General features: G+C 37.2%; 1 protein-coding gene across 3 annotated transcripts in view; it reads left to right on the top strand.

The window, feature by feature from the left end:
* NDUFS4 (NADH:ubiquinone oxidoreductase subunit S4) overlaps positions 1-20,697 on the top strand; it is a 119,476-nt gene that overhangs the window by 27,778 nt on the left and 71,001 nt on the right. For all 3 annotated transcript variants that reach the window (XM_067730667.1, XM_067730666.1, XM_067730668.1), the window contains exon 2: positions 19,136-19,214. In XM_067730667.1, coding sequence (XP_067586768.1) covers positions 19,136-19,214 — 79 coding nt within the window. The remainder of the gene's footprint in view (positions 1-19,135; positions 19,215-20,697) is intronic.

A 20,697-nucleotide genomic window follows, 5' to 3' on the forward strand; every position in this document is an offset into this window, starting at 1 on the left:
TTTTGCTTTTGTTTCCCTTGCCTGTGGAGACATATCCAAAAAAAAAAAAAAAATTACTAACACCAGTGTTAAACAGCGTACTGCCTATGTTTTCCTCTAGGATTTTTATGCTGTCTGGTCTTATTACATTTAACTCTTTAATCCACTTTGAGTTTATTTTTGTGTACAGTGTGAGAATGTAGTCTAGTTTGATTCTTTTGCATGTGGCTGTCCAGTTTTCCCAACATCATTTAAGAGGCTGTCTTTCCTCCATTGTATATTCTTGCCTCCTTTTTTGTAGAATAATTTACCGAAGTGTTGGTTTCTTTCTGGGCTCTCTAGTCTGTTCCACTGATCTGTTTTTATGCCAGTACCATACTGTTTGATTACTGTAACTTTGTAATATAGTTTGAAATCAGGGAACATGATGCCTCCAACTTTGTTCTTTCTCAAGATTGTTTTGGCCAGTTGGGGTCTTTTGTGTTTCCCTATGAATTTTAGAATTATTTGTTCTAGTTTTGTGAAAAATGCCATTGGTATTTTGATAGAGATCTCATTGAATCTGTATTAGATTGCCATGAGTAGTGTGGTCATTGTAACAATATTAATTCTTCCAATCCATGAACACAGTATATCTTTTCATTTATTTGTGTCATCTTCAGTTTCTTTCATCACGGTCTTATAGTTTTTCAAGTATTGGTCTTTTACCTACTTGGTTAGATTTATTCCTAGGTATTTTATTCTTTTTGCCATAATTGTGAATGGAATTTTTATTTTTAATATCTCTTTCTGGTTGTTTTTAGTGTATAGAAACACAAGAGATTACTATATATTAACATTTTGTCCTGCATCTTTACTAATTCATTTATTAGTTCTAATAGCTTTTTGGTGGCATCTTTAGGATTTTCAATTTATAGTATCATGTCATCCTTAAGCAGTGGCAGTTTTACATTTCCTTTCCAATTTGGATTCCTTTTATTTCTTTTTCTTGCCTGATTGATATGGCTAGGACTTACAGTACTATGTTGAATAAAAGTGGTGAGAGTTGGCATCCTTTTCTTGTTCCTGATCTTAGAGGAAATGCTTTCAACTTTTCACCGTTGAGTATGAGGTGGGCTGTAGGTTTGTCATATATGGCTTTTATTATGTTGAGGTATTTTCCCTCTACACCCACTTTGTTGAGAATTTTCTTTCCCCCCCGTACGCAGGCCTCTCACTGTTGTGACCTCTCCCGTTGCAGAGCACAGGCTTCGGACGCACAGGCTCAGCGGCCATGGCTCACGGGCCCAGCCACTCCGCAGCATGTGGGATCTTCCCGGACTAGGGCATGAACCCGCGTCCCCTGCATCGGCAGGTGGACTCTCAACCACTGCGCCACCAGGGAAGCCCCGAGAATTTTTATCATAAATGAATATTGATTTTGTCAAATGCTCTTTTCTGCAATTTTTCTTCTTCAGTTTGTTAATATGGTGTATCACGCTGATTGATTGGCAAATACTGAACTATTCTTGCATTCCTGGGATAAAGCCCACTTGGTCATGGTGTATGATACTTTTAATGTATCATTGAATTGTGGTTGCTGATATTTTGCTGAGGATTTTTTCTTTTATTTCATCAGTGATTTGGGCCTGTAGTTTCCTTTTTTGTGATGTCTTTGTTGGTTTTGATATTGGGGTGATGCTTGCCTCATAGAATGAGTTTGGGTGTATGCTTCCCTTTTCAATTACTGAAACAGTTTGAGAAGGACGGGTGTTAACTTTGCTTTAAATATCTAGTAGGATTCACTTGTGAAGCTGTCTGGTCATGGACTTTCATTCGTTGGGAGTTTTCTTTTACTTATTCAATTCCATCACTATTATTTGGTCTGTTCATATTTTCTGTTTTTCTCATTCAGTCTTGTAAGATTGTACGTTTCTTGGAATTTATTCATTTCTTCCAGTTTATTCATTTTATTGGAGCATAATTGTTCATAGTAATCTCTTATGATCCTTTTTAATTTCTTTGGTGTCAGTTGTAACTTTAATTTCTGGTTTTCTTTATTTGTGCCACCTCTTTTTTTTTTTTTTTGATGAGTCTGGCTACAGCCTTATCAATTTTGCTTATCTTCCCAAAGAACCAGCTCTTAGTTTCATTGATCTTTTCTACTGGGCTTTCTTTTTTTTGGTCTTATTTCATTTATTTCTTCCCTGATTTTTATTGTATCTTTCCTTCTACTAACTTTGAGTTTTGTTTGTTCTGTTTTTTCTAGTTCATTTAGGTGTAAAGTTAGATTGTTTATTTGAGATTTTTCTTCTTTCCTGAGGTAGGCTTGTATTGCTATAAATTTCCATCTTAGAATTGCTTTTACTGCATCCCATAGATTTTGGATCATTGTGTTTCCTTTTTCATATCTTCCTTGATTTCATCTTTGATTTTTCCATGACCCTTTGGTTGTTTGGTATCCATGTGTTTTTGTTTTTTTTGCAGTTTTTTTCTTATAGTTTTCTGACCACAATCTCATAGCATTGTGGTCAGAAATGATACTTGATATGAGTTAAGTCTTCTTAAATTTATTGAGACTTGTTTTGTGGCCTAGTATGTGATCCATCCTGGTGAATGTTCCATGTGCACTTGACAAGAATGTGTATTCTGCTGCTTTTGGATGGAGTGTTCTATATGTATATCTGTATTAAGTCAATATGGTCTCACAAGTTGTTTAAGGCCAGTGTTCCTTTATTGATTTTCTATCTGGATGATATGTCCACTGATGTAAGTGGCATGTTAAAGGCCCCTACTATTTTTGCATTACTGTCAGTTTCTTTATGTTAATATTTGCTTTATGTATTTATGTGTACCTATCTCAGGGGCATATATATTTACAATTGTTTTTTTCCTTGTTGCATTGATTCCTTGATTGTTAATACAATGTCCTTCTTTGTCTCTTGTTACAGTCTTTGTTTTAAAGTCTATTTTGTCTGATGCAAGTACTGATACCCCAGCTTTCTTTTCATTTTTGTTTACATAGAATACCTTTTCCATCTCCTTTTACGTCCTTTAACACTTATTATAAAGCCTGTTTGGCGGTGCTGAAACCTTTAGCTTTCCTTGTCTGTCTTTGTCTCTCTTTCATATCTGAATGGCAGCTTTGCTGGGTAGAGTATTCTTGGTTGTAGGTTTTTTCCTTTCATCATTTTGAATGTGTCGTGCTACTCCCTTCTAGCCTGCAAAGTTTGTGCTGAAAAGTCAGCTCATAGTCTTATGGGAATTCTGTAATACTTACCTAGTTGCTTTTGTCTTGCTGCTTTTAAAATTCTCTGTTTTTAGTTTTTGCCATTTAATTATAATGTGTCTTGGTGTGGATCTTTTTGGGTTCATCTTGTTTAGAACTTTTTGTGCTTCCTGGACCTGTATGTCTCTTCCCTTCCCCAGTTTAGAGAAATTTTTAGCTTTTATTTTTTCAAATAAATTCTCAGCCCCTTTCTCTCTTCCTGTTCTGGGACCTCTATACTGTGAGTGTTAGTATGCTTGATATTGAGGTCTCTTAAACTATCTTGGTTTTTTTTGTTTTTTTTTGGCGGTACGCGGGCCTCTCACTGCTGTGGCCTCTCCCGTTGCAGAACACAGTCTCCGGATGCGCAGGCTCAGCGGCCATGGCTCACGGGCCCAGCCACTCCACGGCATGTGGGATCTTCCCGGACCGGGGCACGAACCCGTGTCCCCTGCATTGGCAGGCGGACTCCCAACCACTGCGCCACCAGGGAAGCCCCTACCTCGTTTTTTAAAAATTCTTTTTTCTGGTCAGCTTGGGTTAATTCTACTTCTCTTCCAGGTCCATGCTCTGTTCTTCTGTATCATTGTTGATTCCTTCTAGTTTATTTTTAATTTCAGTTATTGTATTCTTTGGCTCTGTTTGGTTTTCCTTTATATTTTCTATGTTTTTGTTAAATTTCTCACTTCATTCATTCTTCTCAGAAGTTTGTTGAGATCTTCATGATCATTACCTTGAACTCTTTATCAGGTAGATTGCTGATCTCTACCTCACTTAGTTGTTCTTCTGGGGTTTTGTTCTTGTTCCTTCGTTTGGAACATATTCCTCTTTCTCCTCATTTTGCCTAAATTTCTGTGTCTATTTCTATGTGTTAGATAGGTTGATTACATTTCCTGAGCTTGGAGAACTATGCGTATAGGTTACATCCTATGGGGCCCAGCAGCACACTCCACTCTGGTCACCAGACCTATAAGCTCTAACGCTGCCCCCTGTGTGGACTGCATGGGCCCTTCTGTTGTGGGACCAACTACTGGGGGTGCACTGGTAAGCAGGGCTAGCTCTCAACCTGGTTGGCTGTGAGGCCCTGCCTTTTGTGGTGGCTGCTGGCCTGCTTGTGGGCCGGGTCGGGTCCTGGTACAGCTGGCTGTACCACTAACTGGGGGCTTCCATGGTTGGTGCCAGCCTGCTGGTGGACAGGGCCAGGGACTAGGGTGGCTGGCTGTGAGGCCCAAGGCGACTTCAAGCTGGTACTGGCCCACTTGTGGGCCAGTAAGCCTCCAGCACTAATCAGCTAGTGGGAGGACTCCAAAATGTTACTTGACAACACCAGTGTCCTCATGGTAGGATGAGCTCCCCAAAATGGCTGCTGCCAGCCTCTGTGTCCCCAGGGGGAGTCTCAGTTGCCTAGCCTCTCTGGGAGGCTTTCCAAAATCAATAAGTAGGTCTGACCCAGGCTCCATTCAAATTACTGCCTCAGCAGTGGGACTTGGATGGTGTGAGATTTTATATGCGCCACTTAAGAGCAGAATCTCTGTTTCCTAGAGCCCTCTGGCTCTCTTGTACTCAAGCCCTCTTGGCCTTCACAGCCAGCTGTTCTCCTCTTCCTGGTGCAGGACCTTTGGGCTAATATATCTCATTTAATCTTCTCAGTATTTCTATGAGGTTATACCTCGGTTGACTAAAGGTAGACGATTACAAATTCTTAGGATAGGAATGATCTGCTGTCCAGTCAGGTTAGGTAGTAGGGTTCGCTATGAAGAGATAGTTCACAGGCCTTATGAGAATCTTGGTTCACTAAAGATAAACAATAGCAGTAGTCTGATGGCAAGACTGGTCAAGTCAGGCAACAGTGGGAGATCCTAGGTGCAAACAGAGCTTTAGACCTTGAGTGTTGTTCTAAAAGTCTAGGCTACTGACCTTGCTAGATTTTAAACCTTGTTCAGTGGTGCACACGCAGTTTTTGTAGACAGTCATAAATTTCAAGTACCACCATTTCATCAAGGAAAAAAATTTCAGTCTTGATTTATGCCCATCAAAAAATTCCTTTGTGGGGCTTCCCTGGTGGCGAAGTGGTTGAGAGTCCGCCTGCTGACGCAGGGGACACGGGTTCGTGCCCCGGTCCGGGAAGATCCCACATGCCGCGGAGCGGCTGGGCCCGTGAGCCATGGCCGCTGAGCCTGCGCGTCCGGAGCCTGTGCTCCGCAACGGGAGAGGCCACAACAGTGAGAGGCCTGCGGTACACAGGGCAACAAAAAAAAAAAAAAAAAAAAAATTCCTTTGTTATAAATTTTGATAATCAGTTTTGAAATTCGTGTCTGTAAGTAGCCACTTCTGGAGTGTATAACTAACCATTCCTAGGGTGTAGATTAAAATTAAGTTGTATACATTAGATGGTATTATTAATACTGAAGTTTTTGTTTGTTTGTTTTTGGCTGTGCCACACGGCTTACAGGATTTTAGTTCCCCAACCAGGAACTGAACCTGGGCCCTTGGCAATGAGAGTACAGGGTCCTAACCACTGGACCGCCAGGGAATTGCCAAGATTTTTTTTCTTACTTCAACAGCTAGACTTAGCTAAAACATTTATTGATCCTTGGCCAAGTGCCAAGCACTTACTAAGGCTTTATATATGTTGTCTCATTTAATCCTCACAGTAACCATATGCATTGAGTAAAAATATGGTCAACACTACTTTCTAATGTAATATTTTGAATTGATAATACAGTCACAGAGTTCTGTGTTTATAAAATAAATAGCATGTAAGGGTCTTCCTCTCATCTCCGTTCCCCATTTACCACTGCTCTCCCCACCCCCACCCCCAAGAAATCATTGTTATCAGTTTCTTATGCTTGGAATTTGTCTATGCATATTTAAGCAAATACATTCTTATTTCTTTTCGATTTTTCCATAGATGAAGCATGCTAATTGTAATATTATAATATTTTCCATTTTGTTTTCAATTTTACAACTTTTTATAAAAATCTTCACACATGCAATAGAGTATAATGAATCCATAAACCCACCACATAAATTTAACATTGTAAATATTTTGCTGTTTTTTGCTCATTTTGCATTTATGTATTATATGTATATAGAAAAGAAAAATACATGTATGATTATATATGCATATATATGTATATGAGCAAAATGCACATACACATATAGTCTTTATTATCTAATCTATTTGAAAGTAAATTATAAATATCGTGGTACTCCATTGTTAAATACTTCCATTTTTAAAAGTAAACTACTACCAGCCAATGAAGGATTTTAAGCAAAGGAGTGGCATGATAGGATGTAATTCACTGATGATGTGGAAGACGCCTTTAAGGAAGATAAGACTAGAGTCAGGGAGGCCAGTTAAGTGTTGGATGTATTAGTCCAGCTGAGAGGGAATAAGGACAGAAATAGAGTAATGGATTTTGTAGTATTTTGTGGTTAATTAGACAGAAAAAGAAGTTAGCTGTTTACATTTCTTAGGGAAAATCTGAGAAATATGTGTTTGTTAATCCTTTGTAGGGTTCCTTTTCCTCTCTTGCCACTAAATGAACTGGTTTTATTTGTTATTGGAGGGAAAGGAAAGAAGATTTATTTCTTTCTACACCAGGCCCTCCATGTCAATTATTTAACATGTTATTTAATTCTGACAGTCATCCTGTGAGGTATTATTATCCTTATTTTTGCAGATGAGGAAATGAAGTGCAGAGTTGTGAAGTAATTTGTTCAGGATTGTTTTGCTCTTAAGTGGCAGATACGGAATTTTAACATGGCTCTGACCAACTCTGAAGTCACTATGTGACCATTTTTCACTTAAAAAAATGAAACGAATATGAATGTTAGTGATTTTTTTCTTCTCAATGTATTTGTAATTATTCTTAATCATGTAATCGTCAGCCTTTAAGAAATAGTGTGCCTAAGTGTACCAGATTTCCTGATGGACATACACTCCATCTTTGTGAAGAGTAAGCAATACCTACCAACTAGCTTTCTCTTTGGTGTAACATTGCTAGATAATGAATGCTGTGCTGTTCAACTATCATGTGTTACAATTTCTACATACGATTCAAACCAATCCCTGATCGTTTTATAGTGGTTAAAAGTTTTAAAGTAAAGATTCTTAAATTGAAGCAAATAAGCAACAAGTTCGAATAGTTCAAAGTGAAGATAAAAGAATATAAAATACATAGCCTTTTTAAAAAAAAGTTAGATGGGCTGTCTATGATGAAGCAGTAGCATTAAAGGTGGTGTGAAGCAAATCATATAACGACTTTTTGACCCCTTCTGAGCTTTGGAGGCACAAGTAAATAAATCATGTTGACCTTAAAGACCAAAAATGGGGGCTTCCCTGGTGGCGCAGTGGTTGAGAGTCCGCCTGCTGGTGCATGGGACACGGGTTCGTGCCCCAGTCTGGGAGGATCCCACATGCCGTGGAGCCTGCGTGTCTGGAGCCTGTGCTCCGCAACGGGAGAGGCCACAACAGTGAGAGGCCCGCGTACCGCAAAAAACAAAAAACTACATTTTTGGTCCTTTTTTTTTTTTTTTTTTTGTGGTATGCAGGCCTCTTACTGTTGTGGCCTCTCCCGTTGCGGAGCACAGGCTCCTGATGCACAGGCTCAGTGGCCATGGCTCATGGGCCTAGCCGCTCCGTGGCATGTGGGCTCCGTGGCACGTGGGTTTAACAGCTTCAATTTAGTCTTCTAAAAATTTGTAGAGATATGAGTGATTGATACATAGAGAGTACTTCTACATACATACATGGAGAGACTTTCTCTAGGCAAAACTATAAATCTTTGGCTTTGACAAACTTTTGTTTGTATGTTTCTCTTTATTGGTAGTGTAAACCAGGGTTCAGCAGTTTCTTCACAAGGCATAGTCTTTTTTTTATTAATTGTAAAATATACATAACACAAAATTTACCATTTGCACCATTTTAAAGTGTAGTTTAGTGACATTAAGTACATTCATACTATTTTGAAACCGTCACCACCATATAGCCCTGGAACTTTTTGTCATCTTCCAAAACTGAAACTCTGTACTGGTTAAACAATAACTCGCCATTATCCTGTGTCACTAGCCCCTGGCACCCACCATTCTACTTTCTGTCTAAGAATTTGACTACTTTCGGTACTTCATATGAATAGAAATCATGCACTGTTTGTCCTTCTCTGACTGGCTTATTTCACTTAACATTTCTTCAAGTTTCATCCCTGTTGTAGCATATGTCAGAGTTTTCTTGCTTTTCAAGGCTGAATAAAATTTCATTGTACATATATACCACATTGTTTTTAATCCATTTATCCACCAGTGGACACTTGATTTTTTTCACTTTTTGGCTACCGTCAATAATGCTGCTATTAACATTTGGTGAACAAAAACCTCGTTGAGTCCCTGCTTTCAATTATTTTGGTTAAATAGCCAAAGTAGAATTGCCTGATGATATGGTAATTCTATTTTTAATTTTTTGAGGAATTGTCATACTGTTTTCCATAACACCTCCACCATTTTACATTCTAACTGGTTTCAATTTCTCCATATCCTTGCCAATACTTGCTCCTTTCTTCCTCTCTCCCTCCCTTGTTCCTTTTGCCATCCTAATGAGTAAGATGTAGTATCTCTTGGTTTTAATTTACATTTCCTTCATAATTAGCGATATTGAAGATCTTTTCATGTGCTTATTGGTCATTTGTATACCTCCTTTGGAGAGATGTCTATTTAAGTCCTTTGTTCATTTTTGAATTGAGTTGGTGGTTGTTTTGTTGTTGAGTTTAACTAGTTCTCTATATATTTTGCATATACCTCGTCACATAAGTGGTTTGCAAATATTTTCTCCAGACCATTTCTTTTCCTTACTAAATTACATTCCATTGTATGGTTCTACCACAGTTCACCAGTTTACTTATTGAAGATGACATCTTGGTGGTTTCCAGTTTTGGGCAATTATGAATAAAGCTGTGATAAACATTCCTGTGCAGATTTTGTGTGGACATATGATTTCAGTTCAGTTGGGTAAACCCTAGTAACACAGTTGCTGGATTGTATGTTGAGACTGTTTAGCTTGGTACGAAGCTGCCAAACTGTCTTCTAAAGTGGCTCTACATACCATTTTGCATTCCTACCAGCGTGAATGAGATGTCTTCTTGCTCCACATGCTTATCAGTATTTGGTGTCAGTTTTTTGGATTTTAGTTATTCTAATTACTATGTAGTGGCATCTCATTTTTGTCTTCATTTTCAATTCCCTGATGACATATGATGTTGAGGCACTTTCATATGCTTTTTTGCCATCTATATATCTTCTTTGGTGAGGTGTCTATTCAGGTCTTTTGCTCCCTTTTGATTGGGTTTTCTTATTGTTGGAATTTTAAGAGTTCTTTATATATTGTAAATAAAAGTTATTTATCAGATATGTGTTTTGCAAATGTTTTCTCCCACTCTGTGCTTGTCTTTTCTTTCCTTAAAGTGTTTTTCACGGCTTCCCTGGTGGTGCAGTGGTTAAGAATCTGCCTGCCAATGCAGGGGATACGGGTTCAAGCCCTGGTTCGGGAAGATCCCACATGCCGTGGAGCAACTAAGCCGGTGCGCCACAACTACTGAGCCTGTGCTCTAGAGCCAGTGAGCCACAACTACTGAGCCCACCTGCTGCAACTACTGAAGCCCGCTTGCCTAGAGCCCGTGCTCTGCAACAAGAGAAGCCACCGCAATGAGAAGCCCGCGCACCGCAACAAAGAGTGGCCCCCACTTACTGCAACTAGAGAAAGCCCACATGTAGCAATGAAGACTTAATGCAGCCAAAAATAAATAAATAAGTAAATTTATTATTTTATTTTATTTTATTTTATTTTATTTTATTTTTTTACGGTACACGGATCTCTCACTTTTGTGGCCTCTCCTGTTGCGGAGCACAGGCTCCGGATGCGCAGGCTCAGCAGCCATGGCTCACGGGCCCAGCCGCTCCGCGGCATGTGGGATATTCCCGGACTGGGGCACAAACCCCTGTGCCCTGCATCGGCAGGCGGACTCTCAACCACTGTGCCACCAGGGAAGCCTGATCAGTGATCTTTGATTTACTATTGCAAAAAGATTATGATTTGCTGAAGACTCAGATGATGGTTGCATTTTTTAGCAATAAAGTTATTTTAAAATAAAGGTATGTACTTTTTTAAAAAAAGATACAATGCTATTGCACACTTAATAGATCACAGTGTAGTATAAATATAACTGTTATATGCTCTGGGAAACCAAAACATTTGTGACTTGCTTTATTGCTATATTTGCTTTATTGCAGTAGTCTGGAACTGAACCTGTAATATCTCCGAGATATGCCTGTAGTTGTTTTTCAAAATTTTCTTGGTTATTTTTGTGAATTTTTTCTTCCTGATAAGGATCATCTAATTTTATAAAAATTCTGCTAGGTTGTTTATTATTATTATATTTAATTTGTAGATTAAAAACTGACATCTTTATGGTAAATTAGCTTCCAATTATTTATAAGACATGACAAAGTACAGCAACTCAATTCCTTCCTTTAAGGCGTTCCAGACCAGTAAAGTTATTCTTTAATGGCCAGTGTAGCTCAATGATTTGACCTTCCTAAATATGAACTTTTCACATATATTTGTTGTGTTTTGTAATATAATTATCATCACCATGACACCTATATCTCTTATTCTCTTTGTTTTAAGCTCATGTATATTTATTTTGATATCCTGTTGGTATAAACTTGGGTATATTTCTTTCTCCTTTACATTTTCCATCATGCCCTCCAGTTTCTTTGTTACCACCCTGTGAAACCTTGCCCACATTCTCCTCCTTATTACTCTTCAGTTCCATTCCAAAGTCTGGTATGTGAGCATAATTACTCTTATCCCTCTTGCACAAATCTCCTTAGTCTGTTGGATGACTCTCAAAGGATTACTTTAAGGTTTTGGCTTGAGCTGTGTCCAGAGGCACAACAGCTATAAGATCCTGCTACAAGTTCTACCTGGCTCAGAAGAAAGGGAAAATATCTATGAGCAGGATATTATAATTTTTACTGACTTGACCAGTTGAACATTTTAAGATAATATTAAGTACTTATGTAAAGATTAAAAATTATTGCAATAAATCTGATTTAGAATTAAATAACTAATTTGTGAATAGATTATAAACTGTCATCACTGTTATTTCCACTGCATTAACCAAATTTATAGGATCTTTGCCTTTCCTTTTACTCTACATATTTTCCCAGAATATTAAGATGGTCTCCTGACCTCCCATCTTTTTCCTTTTTAAAAAATTATTTATTTATTTATTTAGGCTGCATTGGGTCTTCATTGCTGCACACAGGCTTTCTCTAGTTGCGGCAGGTGGGGGCTACTCTTCGTTGCGGTGCGAGGGCTTCTCATTACAGTAGCTTCTCTCGTGGAGCACGGGCTCTAGGTGCATGGGCTTCAGTAGTTGTGGCACGTGGGCTCAGTAGTTGTGGCGCATGGCCTTAGCTGCTCCATGGCATGTGGGATCTTCCTGGACTAGGGCTCAAACTCGTGTCCCCTGCATTGGCAGGTGGATTCTTAACTGCTGTGCCACCAGGGAAGCCCTTGACCTCCCATTTTTATTTTTTCTGTTAACAATTCATTCTTTCTTGCTTCCATCTAGTGAGTACAGTATGATGAAGACAGTTTAAATTTTCTCTATAGATTCAAGATTTTGAAGAGCTTTAAGATCATCAACTTGAAGGTGACTGACCCAAATATCAACATATTTTAAGCCTGAGATAGTTATTGTGGCACAAAGTATATGGATATATTATTACCTTATTATTTCTGCTAGAACTTTTAGTAATATTTCCTTATGTTTTAGTATGGAACTGAACACTTTCTGATTTAATGTGAATTTGGGTTAATTCAGTTTGCGGTAAATTGACAACAAGCATAATTGGTTTTAGTCAAAAGGCTGAGGATTCATTGATTCATTAATAATTTTTATAGGATTAGGAATTTTACTTTATCTATAAGTCCAGCAGATCATTTCTGGTCCATAGAGGTTACTGGTTTAATTTTAATGTTTTTAAAACCATATTCAGTTATTTGTAAGGATGTTTTTGTTTATCTATAGTTGAACACAAAGTACCCCAATATTCATTTGCTTGAAACAGCAACAGTCATTTGTTTTACTCAGAAATCTGAAATTTGGGCAGGGCTTGGCAGGGAAGCTTATCTCTGCTGCAGGTGGTGTCTGCTGGGATGGCTCAACTTGGGCTAGAGGATCATGTCTAATAGCTCGCCCACTTGGCTAGCAAAGTGGTATTGGCTGTTGATTCCTCTTCACATGGGTTTTTGTGGGGCAGGCTGGACTTCCTCACAACATGGTGGCTGGGTTCCAAGAGAGAATATCCCAAGAAACAATGTTCTAAGAGAGAAGAAGTGGAAACTGTTAGCTTTTTAAGGTCTGAGCCTGGAAATATGCATAGCCTCACTTCCATATTATATTGATCAAGGTGTCACAGGACTAGATTCTAGGAATAGGGAACATAGACCTCCAGCCCCTCATGGGAAGGAAGAGTGTCAAAGGAATTTGGAGCCATGTTTTCAAACTGCTACAATAATATGGGAGTTTTACTATTCTTAGTTGATAAAGTTAATTTGCTTCAGGAGGAGAATAGTGTTAGTACTTGGAGTCAGCAATATGATTCTTATTCAGATACTATTTTTACTGCAAATGATTTCTTTTTATCTTTTCACCATTAAGACTTTTTGAAGAGTATATTTTGAAGTATTAAAAAAGTATTTGTAAGACGTCTATGTAGAAAACCACAAAACTTTGATGAAAAAAAACCAAAGAAGATCCTAATAAATATACATGGATAGGAAGATTCAATATTGTTAAAATGTCATTTCCTCCCAACTTGATGTATAGATTCAGCACAGTTCCAATCAAAACCCCAGCAAGCTACTTTGTGGATGTCAAGAAACTGATTATATACTGGAAGGCAGAAGACTCAAAATATTCAATATAATAGTGAAGAAGAATAACAAAGAGGACTGACACTAACTGACTTCAAGATTTAGTATACAGCTGCAATAATCAACACAGTGATCAGCAAATAAATCAATGGGTAGAATTGATAGTCCAGAAATAGACTAGTCAAAGATAGGTAACTGATCTTGGAGGAAGGAGCAAAGGCAATCCAGTGGAGAAAAGATAATCTTTTTAATAAGTGGAACTGGAACATAACCACATGCCAAAAAAAAAAAAGAATCTACACATTGACCTTACACCTTTCACGAAAATTAACTCAAAATGGATCATGGATCTAAATGTAAGAAGCAAAACTATCAAACTTCTAGAACATAACATAAGAGAAAATCTAGGTACCTTGGTTTGGGGCTGAGTTTTTAGATACAACATCAAAAACACCATCCATGAAAGAAAAATATAGATGAGTTGGACTTCATTAAAATTAAAAGCTTCTGCTCTTTGAAAGACACTTTAAGAGAAAGAAAAGCACAGAGTTGGAGACAGTATTTGCGAAACACATCTGATAAATAATTTTTATCTACAATATACAAAGAATTCAAAATTCAACAATAAGGAAAAAAAATTCAATTTAAAAATAGGCAAAAGATCTGAACAGATACCTCACCAAAGAAGATATGTAAATGCAAAATAAGCATATGAAAAGGTGCCTCAACATCATATGTCATTAGGGAATTGAAAATTAAAACAACAATGAGATGCCACTACACACCTATTAAAATAGGTAAAATCCAAGAAACTGACAACACCAAACACTTGTGAGAATGAAGAGAACAGGAAGACTCATTTATTGCTGGTGGGAATGCAAAATGGAACACCCACTTTGGGAGACAGTGTGGCAGTTTTTTACAAAGCTAAGCATAGTCTTAACATATAAGCCATGAGTTGTGTTCCTAGGTATTTACCCAAAGAGTTGCAAACTTATGTCCTCACAAAAACTGCACGTGAATATCTTTAGCAGAAACAACCCAAATGTTCATCATGAAATTAATGGATAAACAAATGTGTATATGCTTTTGAAAGTTGTAACTCCTTAGATTTTTAAAGAAAATCAGATTATGAGTTGAGTAGTTATTCCATAGCATTTTCATAGGGAATTATTAAACTAGAACTATAATCAGTTCCACTTATTAGAATCACATAGACTCTTCAGTAGAAAAAGAAGAGAGGAACAAGTCCTCATTTTACACATTTACAAAAATGAAATCGAGATGCAGAGACGTTAAGTGATTTGCTCATAGACACAACAGTAAGTAGTAAAATTCAGAGTTAGAAATAAGATCTCTTAATATCCATTTCCAGGATACCTCATTGTCTTACAGGAAACTTATACAAAAAAACTAAATAGAATAAATTGTTTGTATACTCTAATAATAATTGATTAGTAACAGTCACAGCCCTTTGGGCTCAGAATTAAGATTGACACTTAAGAAACTTGGAAATGTGAACAGACCAGTTAAAACAAATGGGTAGATAGCAAGGCAAGTTCATGAAGCAAACAAAATTTTTAAGTTTCTCAAAAATGGGTACTAGGGACTTCCCTGGTGGTCCAGTGGTAAAGAATCCACCTTCCAATGCAGGGGACATGGGTTTGATCCCTGGTCTGGGAATTAAGATCCCACATGCCACAGGGCAACTAAGCTCGTGCGCCACAACTACTGAGCTCGTGCGCCTCAATGAGAGAGCCCACATGCTGCAAACTACAGAGCCCATGTGCCCTGGAGCCTGCACACTGCAACTAGAGAAGAGAAAACCCGCACACCACAACTAGAGAGAAGCCTGTGTGCCATAACGAAGAGCCTGTGTGTGGAGACAAAAGATCCCGCACGCTCAATGAAGATCCTGTGTGCTCCAACTAAGACCCAATGCAGCCAAAAAAAAAAGGGGAACTAAATAGCAAGATAAAATTACCATTTATTTACTAATCATTACATATTAGTCATTTCTGTATGTACACTTCCTAGTATTATGATACATGGCCCAATAAAATATGATTATTAATATTTGACTGTTGGCTGTTGCTAATAATGCTGCTATGAATATTACACATATCTGTTTGAGTCCCTCCTTTCAGTTATTTTGGATATATACCCATAAGTGGAATTGCTGGATCACATGTTAATTCTGTTTAGTTTTTTTAGGAATTGCCATACTGTTTTCCACAGCAACTGCATTTTACATTCCCACCAGCAATGCAGAAGGGTTCCAATTTCTCCATATTCCACCAATGCTTATTTTTTCCTAACCATCCTAATGGGTATGAAGTGATATCTCATTGTAGGTTTGACTTGCATTTCCCTAGTGATTAGTAATGTTGAGCATCTTTTCATGTGCTTATTGGTTATTTGTAGATCTTTAGATAAATGTGGCTTCAAATTCTTTTTCCATTTGTAATTGGGTTGTTTGTTTTTTTCTTGTTTGACTTCCTCCTTTGAAACTCATTATTCCTGTGTACCGATTTGTAGGAGCTCTTTTACTTTTTTTTTTTAGCCCTGTTGCACAGCTTGTGGGATAAAACCTGGGACCCCAGCCGTGAAAGCACTGAATCCTAACCACTGGACCGCCAGAGAATTCCCTACCTATTTTGGATATTGATCCTTTACTGTTTTGTGTTGTAAAGATTTCTTGTTTGTTACCTTATTATTATTATTATTTTTTTGTGTGGTACGTGGGCCTCTCACTATCGTGGCCTCTCCCGTTGCGGAGCATAGGCTCCGGATGCGCAGGCTCAGCGGCCATGGCTCACGGGCCCAGCCGCTCTGTGGCATGTGGGATCTTCCCGGACCGGGGCACGAACACGTGTCCCCTGCATCGGCAGGCGGACTCTCAACCACTGCGCCACCAGGGAAGCCCTACCTGTCTTATTCTTAATTTATACTATTTTGGTTTAGAAGTTTTTTTGTAGTAGCTTCTGTCATTTTTTACTTTATGCTTTCTAGGTTTTATATTTTGTTTAGTAACGTTTTTATACTCTAATATGACTAAAAATATTTTCTTTACTTCTTCCACTTCACTGTTGTGATGTTCTTTACAGGCTAATAAACAAAAAGATATTTGCTATATAGTTCATATTTAATCTAAAATTAACTGTAGATTATATTTTGTAGGTATAATTAATTAAATGCTGTGTTTGTAATTGACTCTAGATCTCTGTTGCTACCTTAACTATCTAGAATTGGAGGAAAATTTTTCTCCACATCTGAGGTTTGTTTTTTAAGAATTGCTGTCTCTGTGTTTCAGGAGTAGCTACTTAGCACATGACTTAATATATATAACCCATATGCACATATATATACGTATACATATATACATTATGTGTTTTTTACTGAGGCAAATTTTTCTGAAATAAATTATATGTGAATATATTGTTTCAAATAATAAATAAGAATTTCTACTTATAATTTCTTTGCATTCTAGCCTATCTTTTTCTTACAAAAAATTTTTATTTTATTTTATTTTTAAAAATTATTTATTTATTTATTTATTTTTGGCTGTGTTAGGTCTTCGTTTCTGTGCGTGGGCTTTCTCCAGTTGCGGCGCACGGGTGGTGCGCGAGCCTCTCACTGTTGTGGCCTCTCCCATTGCGGAGCATAGGCTCTGGACGCGCAGGCTCAGTGGCCATGGCTCACAGGCCCAGCCGCTCCGCAGCATGTGGGATCTTCCCAGACCAGGGCTCGAACCCGTGTCCCCTGCATTGGCAGGCAGATTCCCAACCACTGCGCCACCAGGGAAGCCCTATTTTTATTTTTAACTCTTCTGGTAATATTATTTTACTTAACATCTTTTGTCTTTTATTGTGTTGCCTTTTACATACAGGCTGATAAAAATATAAGCATAATTTTTCATCTGTGTATTTGTTTATAATAGTTATCTGTTTACAGAAAATGACATACAGCTTCGTTCTTGTGATTAGTTGGAGATCAATCTAAAATTATTAAAATATATCTACCATTAAAGTATATATACTTTAACATTTTAAAAAATTTACTTTGGGTTACAACTAATGTACAATAAGATTTTAACATACAATTTAAAAGAAAATTGTTTAAATCAGTCAAACCTACTGTATAATTTTAAATTACACAGTTCGTGGATTACAGAGTTTTAATCTAATTTCCACTATTTTGATCTAACACTTCTATTCATTAGAGGAATTAGGTAGTTCCATTTTCTTGAAATATAGCTATATTTTCTTTTCCTTTTAAAATATTTATTTATTCGGCTGTGTCGGGTCTTAGTTGTGGCATGAGGGATCTTTCGTTGTGGTGTGTGGTCTCTGTGTGTGGCATGGGGGCTCTAGAGCACGCAGGCTCAGTAGTTGTGGTGCGTGGGCTCTCTAGTTGTGGTGTGTGAACTCAGTAGTTGTGGCCCACTGGCTCTAGAGCACGTGGGCTTATAGTTGTGGTGTGTGGGCTTAGTTGCCCTGCGGTATGTGGGATCTTAGTTCCCCGACCAGGGATCGAAGCCGCGTCCCCTGCATTGGAAGGCAGATTCTTACCCACTGGACCACAAGGGAAGTCCCTACATTTACTAGTACTTCTAATATTTCAAGTTTTCCTGAGTTCCCTTATCATTGCCTCACTTTTTTCTTGCAATATATGGATTTATTTATAAATACTCAAAATGTTCTTATTGTCATATTATTGCTCTTAGTGATTTCCAGAGTAAATAGATTTTAAAAGGTACTTAATTATACTTCTTTAGTATTATAACAACTAGAACATATATTTTAACTGTTTGTATAAATAATTTAAAATAATATCCATGTAGGTGTATTTTGTATGGATAGATTTCTGAGCAAGGTATTTATAGTGATAATGGATTGTATTAATTAGGGGAAATAATTGATATTTTAAAAAAATATATGTTCATGAAACAAAGCCTTTTGTATTATGAGTTATCTTTATGTTATTAGTAGGTAGATTTTCTATAAAGCTGTGTACAATGTAGCTGTTGAAAGTTGAACATTTGGCATGAAGTTTTGCATGAATTATTGCTGATTATATTGCATTAAATAAAAGAATTGAATACTCTATTCAGTTGGTTTGGGAACTCAAGTCAATTGTGTATACTAACTTACTTTCTAAAGAGAAATCTACATAGGATGGTTTAATATTTTGGAAAATTCTAAAATGCTAAATTGTCACAATCATCGATGGCTATTGCATTCATTAGTATAAACTACAGTGTGTACATGAAATAAAAAAAATCTGTTAGCTTTTCATAATTTCCTTGGGGTGAGAGTGGGACCATGCTAATACAAAGGAGTTAGATTCTGTGCTGATTTTATTTCTGACTTAATATTTCTATTTCAGCTATTCAGACTTTATTCAATTCTGTGAATGGGTCACAGGATTAAACTAATAACATTGGTTTAAATGATCATGCAAATCATTCCTATTTAAACTTTTGTTTTGAAATTAGAGTGAAGGAACTTTTTGTTACCATTATGTAATTAAATTCTACAACTTTTACTTTAGTCCATTAAGAATATGATGGAGATTTTTCTTTTTCTTTCTGATGCCATCATTTAGGAATCAGCATTCCAGAAGTGTTGATATAGCTTTGCATTTTTCTTCCTTGTAATGACAAACTAGCCAGTGTGCATTCATAGAGAGCAGAACAGTTCTTGTCACTGGCGGCCCTTCTATGACAGAGAGCCTATAGACTGCCATAAAGTACAGCCTGTTGTGAACTGTCAAGTGAGAGTCTGCCAGAAACTCAGCAGACAGAACTAATTGGGGAGAAAAAGGATTTTTGTGCCCTCTTCTATTTCTTTCTATTCTTTTTGTTTTATAAGACAGATACTGTTAAAGTAGCTGGTTTCTGTAAGATTTGTCTGCCTCTCTTTTCTCATTGCATGGATCACTTTTTAACTTAAAGTCTTTCACTGCAGGTCGCTGAGCACTTCCACATGGAGGTTGGCACAGGACCAAACTCGAGACACGCAACTCATAACGGTTGATGAAAAATTGGTAAGAATTCTCTACTATACACTGCTAGGATTCTGCCTTCAGGGTTATTTTTGTATAACAGATTTTTCAGATGGTGTTCTGGGTTCTTCTAGGAAAAGTGTATATAAATTTTAAGAAGAAATAATCATTACAAAAAGATAATTTGTGTTAAGCATTTTACACAAATATATACAAACATTAAAATTACAAAAGGCTTCCATTTTTGTGGCATTTATAAGTAGAAATCAATATTTTTATTTTTGTAATGAATATATTATTTTTAATTTTCTCAGTTACACTCCTATTTAAGTTGTAAGAACTTACCAGTACTATCTAAAATTAAGTATATTGGGTTTTCTGGAGCCAATTATTGTAATTGTTACTGTGTGTATATATGTGTGTGTACACACACACATCCTATTTCTGCATTATGCATGAGAGATTACAACTAACAATACATGAGTAAGGTTCTTCTGTTAATCAGCAGCAGATAGAATTTTGGTCATCGTCACTTATAGAATTTTTCAGTGTGTGGTGTTACTTTAGATGCAACTTGTTATTTATACCTATATTGTACAATGGCATAAATTTTGTAAAGTTTCTAAGACTTCTAGTAAAAATGTGTAATCATATAAACATGCTTTTCATTTTATAGCTGGTTTACAATTATCAGATATACGGGTATGTTTCTTGACTACTCTCTTTCTAATTGTACATTCTTTTGTCACTTAATTTTCAACCTGTAAACATAATTTAAATAATGGGTCACACTTAAGTTTCTGTTTGCACCATTAAAGATATAAATAGATAAATAAATAGATAAGTACAGACAATTTGGAAGGCTGGTTATGCCTAAGACTGCTTGGTTTTGTCTTTAAATTATCTCTTAGATCTGCCTCCTGACCTTGCCATCATCCTAGTCAAGGCTACCATCATTTTTCACCTAGATTGCTGCCCTGTTTCTTAATTGATCTCCATAGATACTTTAATCTTCCTCTAATTCACTTTCCACAGATAACCAGAATAGTCTTTTTAAAATGCTGGTTGTGTCATCCTTTTGTGTAAAATCCTTTGGTGTTTTTTACTGACCTGAGAGTAAACATTAAAATCCTATCATGGCCTTTGAGGTCTTGTGTGATTTAACTCCTATCTTTCTAAGTTTATCTTGTGCTTCTGTCTTTTACACTCTGTGCTTCAGCCACAGCAAGCCTGGAACTTGCTGTTCTTCTTTCCTGCTTCAGGGCATTCAGATTTCAGTTAATTATGCCCAGCTGCTTTTTACCAATTCCCTAGCTCTTCATCCAGGTACCATCTACCTGTTCATCAAGTGTTAATCAAATGTCACTTGCTGGGAGTTCCTTGATGGTCCAGTGGTTAGGACTCCATGCTTCCACTGCAGAGGGCCCAGGTTCGGTCCCTGGTTGGGGAACTAAGATCTTGCATGCCACGTGGCTCAGCCTAAAACCCCCCCAAAAAACCAAACAAAAAACCCAAATGTCACTTG

This window comes from Pseudorca crassidens, chromosome 3 (assembly GCF_039906515.1).
Source record: "Pseudorca crassidens isolate mPseCra1 chromosome 3, mPseCra1.hap1, whole genome shotgun sequence".
Taxonomy (NCBI): domain Eukaryota; kingdom Metazoa; phylum Chordata; class Mammalia; order Artiodactyla; family Delphinidae; genus Pseudorca; species Pseudorca crassidens.